This window comes from Archocentrus centrarchus, chromosome 20 (assembly GCF_007364275.1).
Source record: "Archocentrus centrarchus isolate MPI-CPG fArcCen1 chromosome 20, fArcCen1, whole genome shotgun sequence".
Classification (NCBI taxonomy): Eukaryota; Metazoa; Chordata; class Actinopteri; order Cichliformes; family Cichlidae; genus Archocentrus; species Archocentrus centrarchus.
The window spans coordinates 8,831,975-8,853,042 of record NC_044365.1 but is presented as its reverse complement, the minus strand read 5'-3'; the positions used below and the strand labels follow the sequence as shown (position 1 = coordinate 8,853,042).

The 21,068-nt window shown below is 38.7% G+C and overlaps 1 protein-coding gene across 1 annotated transcript in view; it reads right to left on the bottom strand.

The window, feature by feature from the left end:
* Positions 1 to 327: 327 nt before the first annotated feature.
* pde1ca (phosphodiesterase 1C, calmodulin-dependent a) overlaps positions 328 to 21,068 on the bottom strand; it is a 44,471-nt gene continuing 23,730 nt past the window's right edge. The window contains exons 4-16 of the mRNA XM_030757201.1: positions 20,170 to 20,283; positions 18,440 to 18,622; positions 16,682 to 16,748; positions 16,256 to 16,372; positions 15,774 to 15,914; positions 14,804 to 14,904; positions 13,095 to 13,223; positions 12,710 to 12,811; positions 8,520 to 8,640; positions 7,794 to 7,875; positions 4,921 to 5,041; positions 4,451 to 4,611; positions 328 to 647 (exon numbers count right to left, since the gene is read on the bottom strand). Of these exons, the coding sequence (XP_030613061.1) occupies positions 328 to 647; positions 4,451 to 4,611; positions 4,921 to 5,041; positions 7,794 to 7,875; positions 8,520 to 8,640; positions 12,710 to 12,811; positions 13,095 to 13,223; positions 14,804 to 14,904; positions 15,774 to 15,914; positions 16,256 to 16,372; positions 16,682 to 16,748; positions 18,440 to 18,622; positions 20,170 to 20,283 (1,759 nt within the window). The remainder of the gene's footprint in view (positions 648 to 4,450; positions 4,612 to 4,920; positions 5,042 to 7,793; positions 7,876 to 8,519; positions 8,641 to 12,709; positions 12,812 to 13,094; positions 13,224 to 14,803; positions 14,905 to 15,773; positions 15,915 to 16,255; positions 16,373 to 16,681; positions 16,749 to 18,439; positions 18,623 to 20,169; positions 20,284 to 21,068) is intronic.

Here is a 21,068-nt window from a genome sequence, read left to right as displayed (position 1 = left end):
GGAGGCCAAAGTAATGCCATCCAGATTAAGTATCTGGTTTGACACCATGTTATAAATATGTGAATATGTGAGTACAACATATTTTAGAGGGAATTTAATCATTCTTGTGGCTATACATATTTTTTTTTTATTGTTAATGGGAACCCTGCATATGCACACACACACACACATACATTTATATATATATATATATATATATATATATATATATATATATATATATATATATATATATATATATATATATATATATATATAATTTGAGAGTTAAAAGGTAAAACTGTAACTACTCAATTCTTCCCATAGGTAAAATGTATAAAAGAAAAATCAGGGTTGTGTACCATTCTGACATTGCCATTGCTGCTCCTCTTTGTGGCCATCAGATGCCTTATTCGTTGTAACATCAGGGAGTGATTCCAGCAAGGACTTTGCAAACCCACCGTGATTACTGTCTCTTTCTCCTTTAGGTGGTCTTTCTTCCTGCTGCCTCCCATTCTGCACCTCCTCTTGTACCACCACTTCTCTTTTAATTTTCACTTGTCCCATGTTGGCTCTGTCAACACTCGTGCTTCTGTCTTTTCCCTCCTTTCCCTCATTGTCGTCTTTGCCACTCTCCTTTGTCTGCTTCTTGGTATTTACCTCCTGGTCTACCACAGAAACAGTGTTTCGGTCACTTCAGATAGCTTGATACTGACAGATATTCAATTCATATAGCACCACTTTATAACAGTTGCCTCAAGGTGCTTTATAATGTAAAGACCCTACAATTACACGGCCATCTTTGGGCAAGCATTTGTTAGTAGTGGGAAGGAAAAACTCCCTTTTAAACAGGAAGAAATTTCCAGCAGAAACAGGTTCAGGCATTAGCAGCCATCTACCTTGAGGGGTTGATTGTGAGGGAAAAGAGAAGAGACCATAGAGAGAAAGAACAAAAGCCAACTATAAGAGAGAGAGAGAGAGAGAGAGCCAAAGTTTAATAATTGCAGTGGAGAATAAGGTTTATTACAGTAGAAGTCTTTCTGAAAGTGCTTTAACAAAGCTTAAAGATATAATCCCTATATTATTAGGCTCTTCAGTGCCAATACAGTGCAGAGCAGCTACCTAAACTCTGATTCCCAGAGAGGTAGATTATCTTGTGGATAGTTTTACATCCTTATTTCATACAACTGTGGCACTAGAAAAGAAAGACTCAAATCAGAAGTGCCTGACTCCCTAGTATAACTCACAAACACGCTGCTTAAAGCAGATAACCCGTAAGCAGGAGAAGAAATGGCATCTCACTAATTTAGAAGATCTTCATTTAGCCTGGAAAAGCCTGGCAGTATTATTAGAAAGCATTGCATACATTTTCATTGCTATGCAGATTGATGATTGATGATTCTCAGTTTTATCTATCCAAGAAGCCAGATGACACATACTTAAACTGCAGGAATGTCTAAAAGACATAAAGGCCAGGATGACCTCTGTGGCTCTGCTTCTAAATTCAGATAAAACTGAAATTATTGTACTTTGTCCTACAAATGTTAGAAACAGAGTGTCTAACCAGATACTTACTTTGGATGGCATTAACTTGATCTCCAGTAACACTGTGGGGAATCTTGGATGACCTTCAGTGCACACAGTGCAAACAATTTATAGGACTGCTCTTTTGCATTTACCGTATTTTTCGGACTATACGTCGCTCCGGAGTATAGGTCGCACCAGCCAAAAAATGCATAATAAAGAAGAAAAAAACATATATAGGTCGCACTGGACTATAAGTCGCACTTTTTTTGGGGGGGGGGGGTTGATAGAATCCGAGACCCAGAGCAGAAATTCCATCTTGATCGGCAATTTAAAATAATAATGGATTAAAGAACAGGACGAACACGGTTACGCCTACGTTATGCTAACGTAACACATTCAGCTACATGACGCACAAGGAACACGTGTTCGGTATGTTAACGTAACATTAAGTTATTCAGATAACCATAGCATAAAGAACATACTAACAAGTTAACCAAACCATCAATCCATTGAATTCTTCATCCTCAGTGTCACTTCTAAACAATTCCGTACACTCCGTAGACGAAGCGCCGCTTCCTCTTCTGTGTCGCGTTAGTCAGACTCGTCGTCAGCTGCAGTTCCAATTATTCCAGCCTTTCTGAATCCCAACAGGATGGTTTGTCACTGAAGCCCATGTTTTCTTGATCCATCCAATGACTTCCAGGAAAGTTGGGTGGCGCATTCTCCCAGTTGCCGTTAAGCTGTGCTCTCCATCCATCATCCACTGCGCCCACAGGTTACGCAAGACTGCCTTAAAGCTCCGGTTCACGGAGATGTCAAGTGGCTGGAGTATTTTGGTTCATCTGTTATAAATGTCACATATACGTCGCTCCGGAGTATAGGTCGCACCCCCAGCCAAACTATGAAAAAAAGTGCGACTTATACTCCGGAAAATACGGTACGCAATCTCTCAAAAATTAGCTGTTAAAAAGCTAATTCACCCATTTATTACTTCCATGTTGAACTATTGTTATTCATTACTATCAGACCTTACTAACCTCCCTCCTACCTTCAGCTGATCCAAAATGCTGCAGTGAGAGTACTGACAGGGACTAGAAAAAGAGCATATTTCCCATATTGGTTTCTCTTCATTGGCTCCCTGTTAAATCCAGAACAGAATTTAAAATATTTCTTCTTTTATATAAAGCCTTGAATAATCAGGCCCCATCTCATCTTAAAGACCTCATAGTACCTCATAGTACATAATGCTTATATTTAGGGCTGTATCAGATGACCCCAAACCATCCCTTAGTTATGCTGCAATAGGCCTAGGCTGGTGGGACCATGGTCCATGACGCACTGAGTATTTCTTTTTCATTCACCTCTTTTACTCTGTTTAATCATTGGTTATTATTAATCTTTGGCTCACTTCCACACCATGTCTTTTGTCCTGTTTCCCTCCTTCCTGCCTTCAGATGTAATGCTAATTATTCAAGACTTTTTATGCAAAGAGAAGGATTTTAAATTCACTCCTGAATTTAATAAGGAGACAATGAAGAGAAGCTAAAATGAGAGAAATATCATCTCTCTTTCCAGCCCTCGTTAGTACTCTCACTGCGGGGTTCTTGATCAACTGAAGGCTTTTGACTGCACTTTTAGAGCACTGAATGTCAATGTCAGCTGGCGGGCCACATCTGACACACCAGCGCTTCCAATCTGGCCCTCCAAATTATACCAAAATTGAGAATAACCCTTCATAACCCATTAAATACCTGTCTCTGACTAGTCTGAACTACCAAAACCCCACTTTCCATTGCCTGCAAATTCTTCTATATCCCTAGAACCAATGTGAATGCAAGGATCATGTCACCTGAAGTATTTTCAGCACTGCACTGCACTGAGAAGTTGGCTTTTGATGGTGTAATCAGATTCTAAACAGAGCTGAAGGTGAGTCTAGCCTTGTTTTGTGTAAAAACAATCTTCAGGAATCAAACTTGACTAAATAAAAGAAGTAAAAGTCCTAACGGGATTTGCATCAGTGAACCTGCTGAAGGATTGTTACTGGCTGCCAAGCGTCCTCCCCGGCCTCCTTTGCTGTGAGGGTCTCTCACACGGTCTGCTCATGGATGGCAGTGCAAGCTGGGCCCTGTACACTAGCATATACTTTTCTGTTATTGATAAAATGCACTGGCACTGCTGCCATTTTGTGTTATTGCAGTTGTACTGTATTCACTGTAATGGAAAATACCTAGATTAACCTTCACCTACTTAACATATACAGAATCAATGTGTACTTGTACTTTGTTCCATCATGTATTTCAAAAATCAGCTTAAAGCATAGCTTAGTCAGATAGGCGTGTGCACTGTGGGTATTGTGTAAGCTGTGTAAACAGTGTGTGCTATTAAAGTTGCTGTACTTATATCTGCGGGATGGCTGTGAATATATTTTTCTTTCATAGTTAAAACTTTGTGAAATACATAAAGTTATTGCTAGTTAAAGGAATAGTTGGGTCAGATCTTTGACTCCGTCATGCTACAGTGTTGAAAAGAAACCTGTGGTCATTCCCATTTTCATTGATCAGTGATAAATATCAAGCTGCCCTAGCTTTATTGGGGCCTTTAAAAAAAAAAAATTATATATATATATATATATATATATATATATTTTTTTTTTTTTTTTTTTTTAAAGGCCAAACAAAGAAATGAATGCAATGCCATTTCTTCTCCAGCTTACATATTTTCTGCTCTAAGGTGTGCGTTTGTGTTGTGCATCTCTGATTTGTTGCCTTTTTTTTCAGAGGAGTCATAGTATCCAGACTTGCATGCAGTGAGGATGTAACTATTAATATAAAAAAACTATGTGGGAGGAAAGTTTAGGTAGCCACTCTGCATTATGTTGGCACACAGCATTGAAGATGAAAATGGAAAGTTTTCTAAAGATACATTTTTTGTGTGCATCAGTTACCTTTGGCTGCTTGGTTCCTCCATGTCTCCCTGTTTTGATGAATTTCTTGGTTCCACGTGCCCCTGAAGCTTTTGAAATCCACTGTAGTCAGAGAGCAGCTGCACTCTAAGCGGGTACTCTTTATGCTGGAATGGTTTCCATCACTGTCAGTACTGTTGAAACTATGAACAGTACATACACCCAAATATTCAGTCATACACATGCACGTGAAGACTAGCTGTTAAAAAACGTGGACCTTTGATGTGACTTTTTTTAATACAGTGAGCAGCAGCAAGCTAGTGGAGTTAGCTAGTGCTAACAAGTTAGCCAACAGTTTAAAAGCCCTGTGTGGCACAGGTGCTTTATTATGTATTTCTCTCCATTTTTCTCAAGCCTATTGTTCAGAGTACACAGAGAGACTGAGACACTGTTTCATATGCATAATAAATAGTGAGTCCACCATAAAAAAGTGAGATTCTTGTGTGGGTCACCTAGACCGTCTGAAACCAGGCAATCCAGAGCGAGAGGTTTCTTCAATAAGTGGTGTCACAATTCTTTCAGTCATTTCTGTCAACACAGTGAATGTTGGCTCCACAATGAAATCAATGAATCCTGCAGAAAACAGACATTCCAGATTGGCACTGTTTTTAAAAAATCTCCCACTTAATTGAACAAGAAAATGTTAATTCTCTTTAAATGTGTTATATTCAACTACAATACACACAAAATTGACATTTTGTAGTTATTTTTATCATCTGAACATAGAGTATCAGTCAAAGTTTGGACAAGTGTGGCCAAACTTTTGACTGGTACTGTACATAACCACAGTGAATTCTAAGTTAAATATTCAAAATGTAATTGACGTGCAGATTGCATTAACTGCTTAAGAATTCAAATTATTCATCCACTTCCACCCATATTCTGCTGCTTATCTGCATCCCCTTCATGGGGCAAGTCTAAGCAGACACTAAGCCAGACTTGCCTTTTCTGAGCCAAAGTTTTTCCAGGGGGGAAACTGATGTGCTTCTAAGCCAGCCAAGAGATGTAACCATTCCTGTGTGTCCTGGGTCTGACAGATGTCCAAATCACCCAAACTGGTTCTTTTTGTTGCTGAAAAGTAGTCCCTCCCAAATGACCAATCTCTACACCCTATCCTATGGGAGAACCCACTCACGCGTCAGAGACCGCTAATTTTTTGCCACTTCCATTTTCATTCTCATTTTTTCAGTCACTACCACTACTGGTAAATCAACAGCTTTGCTTTCATGCTCAGCTCTCTTTCCCACAACAGATCAGTACAGCGTCTGCATCACACCAGTAAAACCAACACCCTCCACCCCTTGGCTGCAACTGTTTACATATTGATTGCTTGATTTAAAATCCACTGTGGTGGTGTATAGAGGCAACATTACAAAAATTATGACATTGTCAAATCAGATAGAGATTTGTCTGTATTTCTAATTGCATGTGTACTGTCAGACATTTAAAACAACATGCTCATAACAGATTATGAAAATTATTGTTGGCCGGCCTTAGTAAGAGCAGACATGTTTAAAAAGAGCCCCCTACCAGCAATGAAGAATAGTGGTTGAAATCTTAAATTTTGTGCTCTTTCACTGCCAAAAGATGTGCCCAGCCTCAAGTTACTGATTTAACAATGTCCTTTTGAAGACTGTGGAAAAGATTATGTTAAAGGGGCAAAATTACCATGTTGGAAATATTTTTATCATTCCAATGCTGATATTTAAAGTTATTATTCCTACTTCTGTTTATTGGCAACTAAACTGCTTTCTACATGGTAATGAAATGCATATTGTGTGTCTAAAAGTAGTTGGAAGATTTGAGGCCTGTTTGAATTGCTCTTATTTGTGTTCAGGCACCAGAGGCTCTGCTACCCCTCCCTAGCAGTCTGCTGTGGCCAAGCAGGCCCTCTCAGATCACTGTCAAAGCATACTCATCTTCTGCTCTAGCCCAGTGTTGAACCTGTTGCTCATTCAAATTCATGCTTGGGGTCTCAGCTCATTAAACTGGGTTCATGTATAGGACACCAGTCGTCCTGTTTGCTCATTTTTCGATTTATACTGGTAATAGGGATAAATCTGTCCAGTAGACCTAGCAATAGGCTACCTTGCCTATGTAGCACAGCCAAAGTGGGGCAAATTGGGCCCCACTTTCTCCCTCATATCTGGTCTGTGTAAGTGTGGGCAGTTGTAAATCCTTCTCCCGGAGTACCATAGGATGGCCACAAGGAAGTTGTTTCTGAAATTTATTGTGATGAATTTTTCTTACTGTCTTGTTAATGTATTGAAGATGCTTCAGGATGTTTGTGCCTTTTTAGATAATGTCAGTAGAATTAATGACAGTTTCTAATGTATGCTTACAAAGTGCAGACTCAGCACAAATTTTAGACAAAGAAAGGGAAAGAGTATAAATACCACGGTTAGAAGAGGAGAGAGGAGAGAAGAGAAGATGTAGCGACTGTCTTTGTCCATGTTGTCCGTTCTTCCAGCAACTACTAAGGCACAACCTCCTGGGAGGGCTTCTTGCTTTTACTTACTTACTTTTACTTACTTTTTGCTTTTTGTTCTCTGTTTTTTTGTGTTTGTATATTTCTAAGTACTAGTAACTTTTTGCAACAGAGCTTGCTCATCCCCATGGATCATTTGATTTTATTTGGACTCACACTTAATCCCTGCACGGGCTCTCCTTGGTCGGAAGATGTGATGAGGAAGCCGGGGCATGATCAACAGGTTGTTTCTTCTTTTCTGTTACTCTGTCTGTGTATTTCAGTCTTCACTATGCTACTGTCTGTGTCTTTTTAACTATTTGTGTGCAACTAAGATGTCTAATAAACAGCCTGCATCGGAACCTGCTCAACCCTGTGATTTGTTGGTAACTATGGTTTTAATTGGGTTTTAATTTGCAATCAAAAAGGAGTATGGAGACCCCTAAAATGTAACCTACAACCAATCTCAATAATTATGATGGGTTCTCATGTAAGAGTAGTAAATAAAATTCAACAGACAAGTAGACTAGTGGATGATGATGCAAAACACCTACAAAGGGGCAATACTTGATTCTGAGGCCTTTCTTTTTTTCCATACAACATTAAATTTATTAACTTACTGATATTTTGTTTCATGGTGTCCAGAAATGCCACATTTATCTCTAGGCACTGCAATATTTTCAAAAAATAAACTTGCAAAAATACATTAATATCTTCACTTGGCTATTATTAGTTATTGACTTTTGCTTGGCTAAACTAGTACAAAAACTGGGTGCAAAACATAAATGGATCCAAAACTTAACTGAAAATACACAAAATCCTCTACAAACATGCATTAACTGTATTTAAATGCTTTACCTATTTGGGACTGGGCCACCATGGTGGATTTGCGGTCACAAAGAGGGGAGAAAGATAGACCAAGCTCTGCTTCCCTATCACCCTGAAACAAATGGCACCATTGCATTTACAGTACAAAGGCCTCAGTAATATACAACTGTAATTCTTATTATACAGTTAACACATGCATTGTTTTCTCTGAAATGCTTTTAATTTAAACAACAATAAACTGACCTTGAAACTTTGATTTTATACCTGTAATGATTTGTTACTGAACAGACAGAGTGCAAGCCTCAGACTCCAAAAGCCACATCCACTGAAGTGGAAAACAGACTCCACCACAATGGGAGACAAAGCGCAATTTTGTTATGTCAGAGGATAATTTTAGCACCTTATATCTAGTTAGCTGTTAGAGTTAGCTGCATGTTAGCAAACTACTATAGTTAAATAATCCAATTGGGGACTCCTATCTTTCTAGAACACTACATTCAACTGTATCCAACTTTCATGCTGTTTAATTGTTTAAGCTTAATTTAAACAGAATCCCAGAGTTCTTCCTGTTCGTGACTACAGCCTAACTGCAGATGACATCCAACTGGTCTGCTGAAATGCTCAGTTTTTTTCATGGCAGCAAATAAAAACTTAGTTCTGAGTTCTTTATTTTGATGGTAGGGCTCGCACCTCCATTACACAATAAGATTTCTGTGGACAGAGTAGGAAGAGGGTATTAATTTTTTGGGTAACTACCTGTTTGAAAAACTCCTCAAGCAGGGATGTTGTCCAGCGATAATGGAGGTCCCAGCATTTGGCAGGGTGGCTGATGTCAGCAGTGTGCAACAGCAGTGATAAAGCCTTTGGTTTGTCAATCCTGCAAATACAGTGTAGTTAGTCACTGGGGAGTGTTGCCAGTAAGCAACCTGCAGCTGTTCAGCTGCCAAAGAAAAAATATTTTCTTGTGTCCAAGCGAGAGAAACAGTTGCTTAATCAGTCTAAACCTTTTCAAGGGAAAAAAGAATTACTGATAATGGTTGAGCATTCCATATCATTAAGAGTGTTATTTGTGGCTTTTGGACATAAAGAACCTCTACATGAGAAAAGAATTGGCTTGATTTTCAGCAAGTATCCATCAATATTATGTCTACACATTATTGTCGGTCACAATATTTAAAAAACAATGTCTTTACACATTTCTAAGAAATGAGAAGCAGAGTTCTAGTTCTGTATTTATTTATTTTTATTTAATTTCAATTCAGTGTGGATTTGCCATTTTAGTTCATATTTAGTTTTGTTTATTTCAGGGTACCGTATTTTTCGGACTATACGTCGCTCCGGAGTATAGGTCGCACCAGCCAAAAAATGCATAATAAAGAAGAAAAAAACATATATAGGTCGCACTGGACTATAAGTCGCACTTTTTTTGGGGGGGGGGGGTTTATAGAATCCGAGACCCAGAGCAGAAATTCCATCTTGATCGGCAATTTAAAATAATAATGGATTAAAGAACAGGACGAACACGGTTACGCCTACGTTATGCTAACGTAGCACATTCAGCTACATGACACACAACGAACACGTGTTCGGTATGTTAACGTAACATTAAGTTATTCAGATAACCATAGCATAAAGAACATACTAACAAGTTAACCAAACCATCAATCCATTGAATTCTTCATCCTCGGTGTCACTTCTAAACAATTCCGTACACTCCGTAGACGAAGCGCCGCTTCCTCTTCTGTGTCGCGTTAGTCAGACTCATCGTCAGCTGCAGTTCCAATTATTCCAGCCTTTCTGAATCCCAACAGGATGGTTTGTCACTGAAGCCCATGTTTTCTTGATCCATCCAATGACTTCCAGGAAAGTTGGGTGGCGCATTCTCCCAGTTGCCGTTAAGCTGTGCTCTCCATACATCATCCACTGCGCCCACAGGTTACGCAAGACTGCCTTAAAGCTGCAGTTCACGGAGATGTCAAGTGGCTGGAATATTTTGGTTCATGTGTTATAAATGTCACATATACGTCGCTCCGGAGTATAGGTCGCACCCCCAGCCAAACTATGAAAAAAAGTGCGACTTATACTCCGGAAAATACGGTAATCATTTTTTTAAAATTATACTGTTGACATTCATCAATGGAATGAAATATAATAGGCTTTTATATAATGCTTTTTTATTCTTTAGATTACATTCATATTTAAAGCCAACTGAAAGTCAGTGTGTAACATGTATGTTTTGGATTGTGAGAGGAACCAGGAGTACCCATAGGAAACCCACACAGGCACAAGGAGAACATGCAAGCTAAACACACAGATTCGAATCCAGACTCTTGTGAGATAACTAATAACTCTACCGCTTTGCTGTAGGCTAAGAAACCCTTACAATGCAAAAATTTGAGTTACTATCATGTAGAGATGAATGAATGAATGAATGAAGTTTTATTGCCATGTGGGTGAACAAGTTCACACATTGGAAATTGCAGTTACAGAACACCATCCAAATACACAAACACAACACACATAGGGGGATATGTGTCCTTGGGTCATGCAGCCGTTTCTTACGGCGCTACCTTTGGCAGGAGGAGAAAACAACACATCATGGGGAAGTTAGGTTAAAAAAAAAAGTCATCTGGTACAGTGCTCAAAAAGAGCACTATACCAGGGTCCAAAAAAACCACCTTAGCAAAGCATTTGCACATGTAAAGCAAGGACAGCGGCGGTAGGTGAGGTCAGGGCAGGAGGGGATGCAGAAGGAGACGAGAGGTGGGGGCATTGTGGAGCCAGATGCCAGGTTCCAGCCAAAACAGTTTGCTGATAGTGGTGGAATTTCATCAGCGGCCGTGATACACCAGACCCAGCTTCACAAATCACAACGCGGAGTGGGGGGGAGAGCAGCCGCACACAGTGCCCTGGAGAGAGATATGGTTGCCAACCCAAGGCCGGCAGGGGAGCCGAATTCCTGATAACAGAAGTTGTTTTGGAACAGGCTGCTTGTTTTTCCAACAGCCTTCAGTCTTACTGGGAAACCATTCAAAAATCCAATATTCCAAATTAGTTGATTGCCGTCCTCACTGTGCAGAACCGAACTATATCTCCTGATCTAACCCCTCTCGCCTGCGAGCTCGCTAATCTTGCGGCTCAGGTCCACCAGGCTTTGAGTCTGAGTTTGTACGGCTCTGCTCAGCCCTTCCACCTGGATCGGCAGCCTCTGCAGATGTCGAACCGCCGTCCAGATTTTCTTAATTTGCCAGTAAAGCAGGTATCCACCGAGCCCAAACAGAGAAGATACTGCTACCAAAAAGCCGAATATGTAGGCGTCTTCCACGTCTTCCACTCCAAGGGCCGAGAAGCACACAGGTCTCCACGAGCTCCAAGAGTCGATGACGTATCCAACCGGGTCTGTTCCACTCGGACACGCAGGCTCCCCTGTCCCGGATCTCATAGTGGAAAAAATTCGATCAATGATGGAGAATGCCCAGTTTGCCAGATCCATGGTTCAATCTTGTTCTTATTCGGACAGTGTGTAAAAAGACGCTCTCACAGCAAGCAGCAAGCGGAGAGATGGGGAGGGCAGGGAGAGAGAGATAGTGCGACCGTCTCCGACAAGAGCAGGAAGAAGGGACCGATCCGATTCTCAATAAGTATACTGTATGTACCAATGCCTCCTCAGGCTGGGTACACACAGCCCTCTACAGGCTAGGCCAGGGGTCTTCAACTCCAGGCCTCGAGAGCCGGTGTCCTGCAGGTTTTAGATGTTTCCCTGATCCAACACACCTGAATCAAATGGCTGAATGACCTCCTCAGTATGCAGTCAAGTTCTCCAGAGTCCTGCTAATGACTTCTATATCTGACTCAGGTGTGTTGAAGCAGAGACACATCTAAAACCTTCAGGACACCGGCTCTCGAGGCCTGGAGTTGAAGACCCCTGGGCTAGGCAATAGCAGCCTAACTGCCATTAGGTATCAGGATGAAATCCTTTCATCCTACACAGGTGCAGTGGTTCATCCTGGTGCACAACAATGCCTGGTCTCATGTGGTGAGAGTATGCAAGCAAGTCCTGGAGGATGAAGCAATTATTACCATGGACTGGCCACATGCTCATCTAAATCCAGTGGGACATTATGTTTCAGTCCATCCAACCCTCCAGTTTGCACCTCAGCCTGTCCAGGAGCTCAGTGATCCCCTGGTCATGATCTGGGAGGAGATCCCCCAGGACACCAGCCGTCATCTCATTATGGGCAGGCCCCGACATTGTCATGCATATATACAAGTACGTGTGGGCCAGACAAACTACTGAGTGCATTTTGAGTTGCTGCAATGAAATTTTGGCAAAATGAAGTAGCCTACTGTAATTTTTTTTTTTTTTACTTTGATTTTTGGGGTCTGTAGATTGATAATTTTCATTTCAAATGGTGTGGCATCCTTTTATTCCTAAGACATTACACAATCAATATCAGTATGGATATCCAGCATGAATTTCTTTTTTTCCGCCATTGAGATCTGAAGTGTTATCAGAGTGTTCCTTTAATTTTTTTGAGCAGATATGCTGCTTTGTGTCAACAGGTTGGTCTATTAACACAAAGCAGTTGAGGTCTGTTCATTCATGTTGATAATCCTTTAAACAATAATGGAATATTACCAGACTCAGAATGTTACGCACACTACTGTTTCCACATGACTGACTTAATTAACTTAATTTAAGCAACTGCTGAAAGCTGGCTTTACCATTATTCCCTCACTTAAGTTGAATTTTATCCTAGTTCCTTATGTATAAATAAAATATCTTAAGTTCAGAAGCAGGACACTTCTGTTCATTTGAATAAATGGTTAGATCCTATTATTGTAGGGTCTTTACCTTACAATATAAAGCACCTTGAGATGACTGTTTGTTGTGATTTGGCACTATATAAATAAAACTGAACTGAATTGAATTGAATTGAACTTACGCCTCAGACTGCTGCAGGAGGCTTTTCATGGCTTTGATCTGCTGGAAGTGGCACGACATGTCAGTGGCCAATACCATATCCACTACTAGAGTCCGTAGTTCCCTGAAATAATCAATGACAGTAAAATATCCCAAAACCTATTGGAAAGATTGGATTCATGTACAATACACTGATATGAATAATGACACATCCCCTTTATTTGCATGAGAAAAAGGCTATTATATGTCAAAATCTGTGTCACTGTGAAAAGATGAGCATGCTAATATCAGCATTAGAGTATCTAATAATGAAAAGCTGAGAGATTATAACTGTTAATGATAGGATTCAACTGAAGTGGTGGCCAGCAGATATACAAGCTAAATAGTTGGATATTGTCTCTACTTACCTCCAGTCATCCTTTGAAAGATTAGCAAGGATATTCATTTCTTCGTTATTATGTAGAAGACGATAGGCAGCACTGACATGGTGGTTCTCTTGAACAGCTCGATCATTGTACAGCAGTGCTGTGTCTGACCTGCAAATCCCACACAGCTACATTCGTCATGAACTTTCTTTTGTTAAAATGGGATACAATATGATAGCTAATAATAAAATACAATAATAATCATTTCCTGTACTATGTTATATATTGTATTAATGAGAGCAATGAGAGGGCCCTCGCACCTCAGTGAATGTCCAAGTGTGCTGTGCTGAACTGTACCACAGCTCGAGTGTGCTATAGGTGGAGTTTTATCCAGTCACATGGATGTTTTGAGCCTGAAATGCTGAGTGTTGTGTAATTTAGCTAACGTACACCTCCTATGACTACTTTTGAAGTGAATGCAATCAACCTGAGAGGAGTGGAACATCAAAGTACAAAACTTTGATCAGTCCGTCCTCACCTTGGCAGCGATGGCGAATTCCCACTAATTATCACGCTGTTCTATCACTGACTACTGACATAAACATGTGTTCAAGGCCTGACTCTTATCAAACCAGTGAAGTCTGGGGCAGATTGGACAATGTGTCTTTGAATTACAACAGTTTTGTGCTTCTGTGGCACTATGACTTTGGTGAAATATTTCCATACTTATCTGTTCTGGGGCAGACCCTTTTCACGCTTGAGAAGTTTGGGGCAGATTGGATAATATATGCGTGAATGATCGCAAATTAAAATTTCATGGTGAATGATCGAAATTCACCATGGTGCCCTGGACACACCATTCAATGATAACTCAAAGGCTTTGATATTTAGTATAACCCCAGTATGCTGTTTATCTGATCGAATACCAACATTTGCTCTGATTTGATTAAAAGGAAACATAACATGACTGTCATTTTTTTTCCCTTGGGGTTTGTGTGGTGGGGGGGTGGGGCTGTAGTTGACAGTCAGCTGTGATGTGAGACAGGAAAATCACGCAGGACGGCATGTGAACCTGCACCGTCTGCACCACCACGTGGTATTATCCACGGTCACCTTCTCTTCCATTGAGCCACCCAGGCACTCCTGAGTGTCTCTTTGTTCTAAATCTACAAATGTACTTCTACAAACATTATTTGTTAAAATATTGAATTTACTGTGAATCGACTTATTTAACAGTTACTGATTTAATTGATTATTCTATCTTTTTGATATGACCAGTATCAAATCGTTACACTTTTGTCAGTTCATTAATAATTATCTGCATACATATTTGGTATGTGATTATTTAAAAACTGAAATAGAAACACCAATTGAAAGATGTAAGATGAAGTGGTGTTTACATTTTTTGTAATCATAGAAGGTAAACTCCAAGAAAATGAGTCAGTGGAGCTGACACAACTTAAAATACTCAACAAATTTAAGTATATTCAAAACAACTGAGTTAGAACTTCAACAATTTATTTATAATTACATTTAATTTATGGGAATGAGTGACTCCAACTTTTTCAGCAGATTAAGTTAAATGAACTTACGTCTTTTATTAAGATATACTGTTAGGTTTCACAGTGTGCATAACATTAACAAAAATACAATTTAATAAATATGAAAGACAGTCAGTAACACAGGGAAAATGAACACTTCTCCTACGATGTCCTCAAACTGCAATGATTAAAATATTCTGTAGTAATTACCTGGTCTGAATATGGAAGTTATTGGTAGTCCCCGTATGCTCATAGTCATGGATGGCAGCTGCAAAAATTATGGCAAAGATCTCCAGCTCAGTTAGCCAGTGCTGAGAGAAAGTGAGATGTAGCATTTGGGGAGGAGGGACAAATAAAACAAAACATCAAGATTTAAAATTTTAGGAAAATGGGGGTTTAAACCATGATCAAAAGCTCCCTGAGACAGTATTTCAAATCTAGTTTTATATTTTACAGGATTTCTTAATTATTAAAACCATTAAGTCTGAAAACCACTTAAACTTGATTCTTCAGGAGTTCTGTTTAAAATTTGGAGGAACCAAATGATAGAATGAAATAATCATCAAAATGTATGCAACAAAGACAAAGGTATGCAGCCCTTGTGGGCCCCTGATGTAGAAAATATGAAATATTTAATTATGAATATAATTTTTATTATATTTATAAATACTTTTTTCCTTCATTGATTATTTTGACTTGTGATTCCCTTCTGATATATAATTAACCTTATAAGTCAAGGTGACTGCACTGAAGGTAGTTTTTTTCAACGTTGCTTTGATAAAGCTTTTTTCCAGGGAACTTGTAATGAGACTGGCCTTTATTCTGCAGCTGTGCAACACATTGCAGTGAAAACAGGAGAAGGTAAATGTTAGACTCTCACAGTGTGCACCTTATCCAACAGTTTTCCCCCCTTAAGGTTTCACTGGGATATGTTTGTATGTAAATGTGCTATGGTTTAGAGCTTCCCTTTCTCCCTTTCCTCAATTTTGCTTGGGAGCATTTCTGAGGTTTGGTGTTATTTGCAAATGAAGTGTCCTTGTCTCATGTCATTCAACTCCTGAGGCAGCTTTAAGTTTAAAATGTTGTGGCTTGCTAGCAGGTCATAATAGTAAAGAAAAAAATACATTTCTTCAAGACATGAAAATGGCTCTCTGTGAGGACATTTCCCAGCAAGACTTACCACCATTCCACTCTTAATGAGCAGGTAATGGATTGTCTGTGTGACATCAGCAGCATGGATCAGGTTGTGGTAGGGGTTCTTAAATTTGCTGTAGCCCATCTCCAGTGAGTCCGCAAATGATATGAGTGCAGGGATGGGAATCTGATTTTGAGATGATGCAAGAGAGAAGCATGATGGATGAGTGTCACTGCAAAATTATGTCATCCATGATTACATCACTTTAAAGGATAACTCCACATTATTCCATCTTGAAGTTTAGTAGGGCAAAAACATAGGTCTGGAGTTTAGAGCTATTGTTTTGAAAGCCAAAACAAAGAAGTCATTCATGAGCTTGAATCTTGCATCGAGACTAATTTTTATTGCACTTCTTAAACACTGTCTGACTAAAACTACAAACCTTGTTTTTTCTGTATTAGAAATTCTCTTTGGAACTCAGATAATAACACAGTCAGATAGTTAAAATTATCTCCATTTGAGCTTACCTTGAAATAATTAATCAGGTTATATCTGGTGAGCAACTCATAGAAGACAGTTTTCAGAGCATGGTCTCCGCTGACATCATTCAGTGCAAACACATCAAAAGACCATGTGTCTACGTGCTACAGACACATACAAACCAGTTTTAGCATCATGTGAAAAACAGATGTTAATCATTCCTAGTGTATCCTGTTTTAATGAAATCATAGATGAGATAACAGTTTCTGTTCCTGTGCATTACGTTTTATAGCCTGATTGCTAGAAAGACAAGACTCTTTTTCCTAGCCTTTAATGATTATTTCTTTCATCTTTCCATTATAGACTTCGGTAATTCAGTAAATCACATGACATTTTAATAACTGATTGAGAATTCCGAATCACATAAATGCCATTAAAATTTGTTAAAACCTTTTCACCAGGAACACACATACCTTTAACACAGTGATGACATTTGTGGGATAACTGAGACCAGTCGTATAGGAGGTTCGTCTGAACATCCTGTAACCAAAAAGCACAAAAAACCCCACAGTATACACATACCAAGTGAACTAATGAATGGCCAGTATAGTAACTTAGTCATTGATTTTTTTTAATTCACCACATAAAATTATATAAAGAAATTTTCAAAGAATAGGAAGGAAGAAATAAGAACTGAGGCAAATAAATACATTTGTTTATTGAAAAAACAAAACAAAAAAACAAGTCACGTCTCATTCCCTATTTCTGGAAACAGCTCTGCGTTTGTTAACCCAGAGTTGAGGGAAACTCTAGGTTTTCCCTTCCAGAAAGAGTTAACTTCAACTCTAAGCCAGTTACTGGGATAACAGACTGAAATTGATCACTGGAAGGTTTTCCTTCAGCAAAGTGAGTTTATCTTTGACTCCTCCCCTCCTGCTATACCTGAACTGGCTGACTGACACTTAAATTTATTCCCTCATCCATAAAGCCACTATCAAAGATGAGTACATTAATATGCAGATGTTTACACTTTTACATGCACTGAAATCCCAATTAGACATTAGTTTGCTATTGTGTACTTAAGATGAGCACTCAACCCTCAACATCTTTTATCTTTATTTACCCACTGCCATGTTCATCCTGGTACTGGAGTTACACTGATAATGGCTTCCTTTCAAGCTTTACTCAAGATGAACATACTCAGTTACTTGAACTATCTCTGAACATCTGTTCTGGAACTGGAAACTGAGTTGCTGCTCTCAGACTTGATCAACTCAGTTTATTTTAAAAAGTTTATTGAACATGCTTCCTGGAATAGGGCTCAGGATGTTAAAACTTGTGCAATATTAAACCAAATGATGAAAAAAAAAGATTGACTCATGAGTTTATTCTTAATTTTTGTTCAGTGTAAGGGGCAAAGTAATTATTTCTATCGCATTGAAGTTCAGTGAAGAATAGTCAACTTCAATCTGTTTTCACTATTTTCTCTGTTAATATAATGGTTATACTACTGGCGATAATTCAAGCTAGAATCTGCATAACTTAGTTTTAAAATGGCACAGTTCAAGTTGAAATTAAAAAAAAAAAATCTGGTGTATTGAGTGGTTCTGATTGGCTACCAGACTATTCTAATATAATATCTGTTGATTTGATTTGCTGTCATAACACATTATTCAGGTTAGGTAAAACATACTGTTACTATATAGCGGGTGTTTTTTCTCTGGCTGCTCCAGTTCTGTACAACAGCCCAAAGGCAGGATAGATTAACTACTGATTCTAAATTAGGATATAAGATAGCTAATGTGAGTAGATTAAGTGTTCTGTTAATTTTAATATGTGTGTGACTGGTAGTGCAATGAGTGTTCATTAAGATAGGAGAAATACTAAACCAGTTCATTTCCATTACAGTTGTGTATAATAATATTTGGACCTCTTGAAAAAGAGTCTGCATCTCAGGAGTTTATTCAGATTGCAATATTTACTATGAACATACAATGAGCAAAGGAAAAACATCATCTGGCCAAAACTAACATTTTATTTGAAAACCATTCTGTCATAGAAATGTGTGATTTTGGTGAAAATTGTATTTTTTAAATAAGCAGACAAAAAACAAAACAAAATTAAAAAAAAATGCATCTCATGTTCTCATTTTTTTCTTTTGTTGCTATACCAATACTTCTGTTACCACAGTAATTTGTTTTGTATAGCTGTCTTACTAAAGTAAATCAAACCTCTCCACGAAGATGCTAGCCTGTACTGCATGGACGATGCTGCGGAAGTGTGGCTTGTCTTCACTGTGGCGCAGCATCAGGGTTCTCTGCCGTGTAAAAGTGGAGGCCAGCCAGTCACGAACCTCCAGTGGTACAGCATCTGACTGGATATCACTCAGGTCACCCTCTGGATCCTCCAGGTTCCTACAGGATCATTCACAAAAAGACTCAGTGTACATTTCTGTCTTCAAAGAAAAATTAATCTATCATATACATATATATATTATCCATATCATCATTGTTAATATGTTTATCTTTTTCCTCTAATTTGGGGACTGAATAGTTTCTGAATCCCTGAAAACATATTTCCACATACTCTGTTATTCCAGAATTTGGTATATATTTTAACCTGAGCCTAAATAAACTGTACAGTGCCCAGTTAAACAATGCATAATCTTAATTTTGAATAAACTGTACCCTTGCATGTGACATATTCTGTCCCATTCTTTATTTCTCCATTTCAGACTTAAATAATTTTATCATGTCTTCTTGCAAAAGGTTTAATTGCACAGCTTCTAAGTAAACAAAGAGTAAACGCTCTCCTGGCTGTGGTTCAGAAGGTAGAGCTGGTCACCTACAAATCGGTCAGTTGGTGGTTCAATTCCTGTTTGCTCCAGGCTGCATGCCAAAGTATCCTTGGGCAAGATACTGAACCCCAAGTTGCTCTCTGATGCAAGTGTTGGAGTGTGAATGTTAGACAGTAAAAGCACTTACCTTAGTTTCATATATAAGTGCTTTTATGAATAGGTGAATGCAAATGTGTTGTATAAATGCTTTGAGTGCTCAGAGTAGAAAAGCACTATATAAGAACTAATGCATTTACCAAGTCTTCATGACCTTTGTCAAAGGTCATCTAACAGATCAGAAGTTTTGCAAGCTCATAAAATAGACCTGGAGATCTAACAGGAGATGGAGGAGTTTTTACATTAAAAAAAAAATCTGTTTCATTAAGATGAGCAATTACTGAATGACATTTTATTCTTTAGCCATTTTAGAAAATGATTCTTCTAGAGTGACTTTGGTATTAGAGTAAACTGTTCAATATAGTACCAAGGTGGAGCACTCACAGGGGGTGAAACAATCAGTGGGTGTGATGTCTTAGGTGAAATGCACTACAATAACATCCCTCCCTCAAACTGGTCTTTGAAATTTTTTTAAGATATGATTTAGGCTTTTTATCATTCCAGATAACATTGTTAAGCCACCTAAAATAACAACAGAAGCAGCAGAAGAAGTTTTGTGTAAAAAAAGCTCAAAATTAACTTTAACCAGGTGATGCAACTGCAGGGGAAATAGGATACCTACTTATTGTCTAACTTGTTCGGCCCACTGGAATGCCCCTGTTTGAAAAACTGTAGATGGGCAGTTAGCGGATAAAGGAAGAGTCTAATTTTCCATTTTATATAAACAGTTAACTAATTATTTCATTTTGTAATATTTAATAGCACATCAGTTTTTTAAACATGGCAGCACTCAAGATAATTTTATTTTCAATATAAAGTCAAATACCCAATAAGTCTGGCAGTGGACTACATTGTAAAATGTGCTATTGTGATATTGACTGATTTTCCACCACTGATCAAAAGCCTAAGCATTATAAGTTTTCTAATCTGGAAAAAAAAAGGATTGGTTTCTCGTTTTGTGTCTATATATGGCAACATACAAGTGAAACTAAGCTGAAAGCTCCTTGCCTGGTTTCCTCAGTGCAGAGAGATTCAAGAAGAGAGGCAGCAAACTCCAGGTTTTTTTTCAGGTCCACAACAGATGCTTCCCCCTTCTCCAGCTGTTTAACAAGACATCGCAACCTGCAACATATACCCATTACATCAGGATCACTCCAAAATTGTAATCATACCATAGGCTTGAAATCTTGGCTTTCTCAGAGAACAAATCACTAAATATTAGAACCAAATGTGAGCAAGACCTGGACTGTACTTTTGAAGACAGTGATGGGTTTACTATTTACCTTCCTCAAAACAGTTGTGACAAAGCTTTTGTAGTTCAGTATTATGCACAGAGCCCAGGGCTGCACAATTAATCAAATCTTGATCACGTGAATAAACACCTTTTTTGTATGCAAAAATGTTTTAACTAACAGTGACTGTGGCTCAGGAGGTACCACAGGTCATCTACTAATCTGAAGGTTGATGGTTTGATTTGTGGCTGCTCCAGTTGCCATGCCGAAGTATCATTGGTCAAGATGCAACTGTTGGGAGTATGAATGTGTGTGAATCTTAGATAGAAAGCACTTTGAAATAGAAAACAGTGCTTGTATGAATATGTGTGAATGGGTGAATGCAAACCTGTTGTATAAAGTGCTTTGAGTGCTCAGCTAGAGTAGAAAAGTGCAATATGAGAACTAGTTCATTTACCTCTGGAGCTTGAAAAAAGGGCAACTGGACTTCTTTTTGTTTCTTGAAGACATTTCACGTCTTATGCGAAAGGCAGTTGTGACCCACTATTGTTCATGTGCATAATCACAAATGTTAAGGTGTGAAAGGGGGCATGGGTCATTACAATCAGTGGTTTCAGGTGAAACCAATTTGGGACTTTGCCCCATTCTATCAAGTGACCTACTGAGGTCACCTGA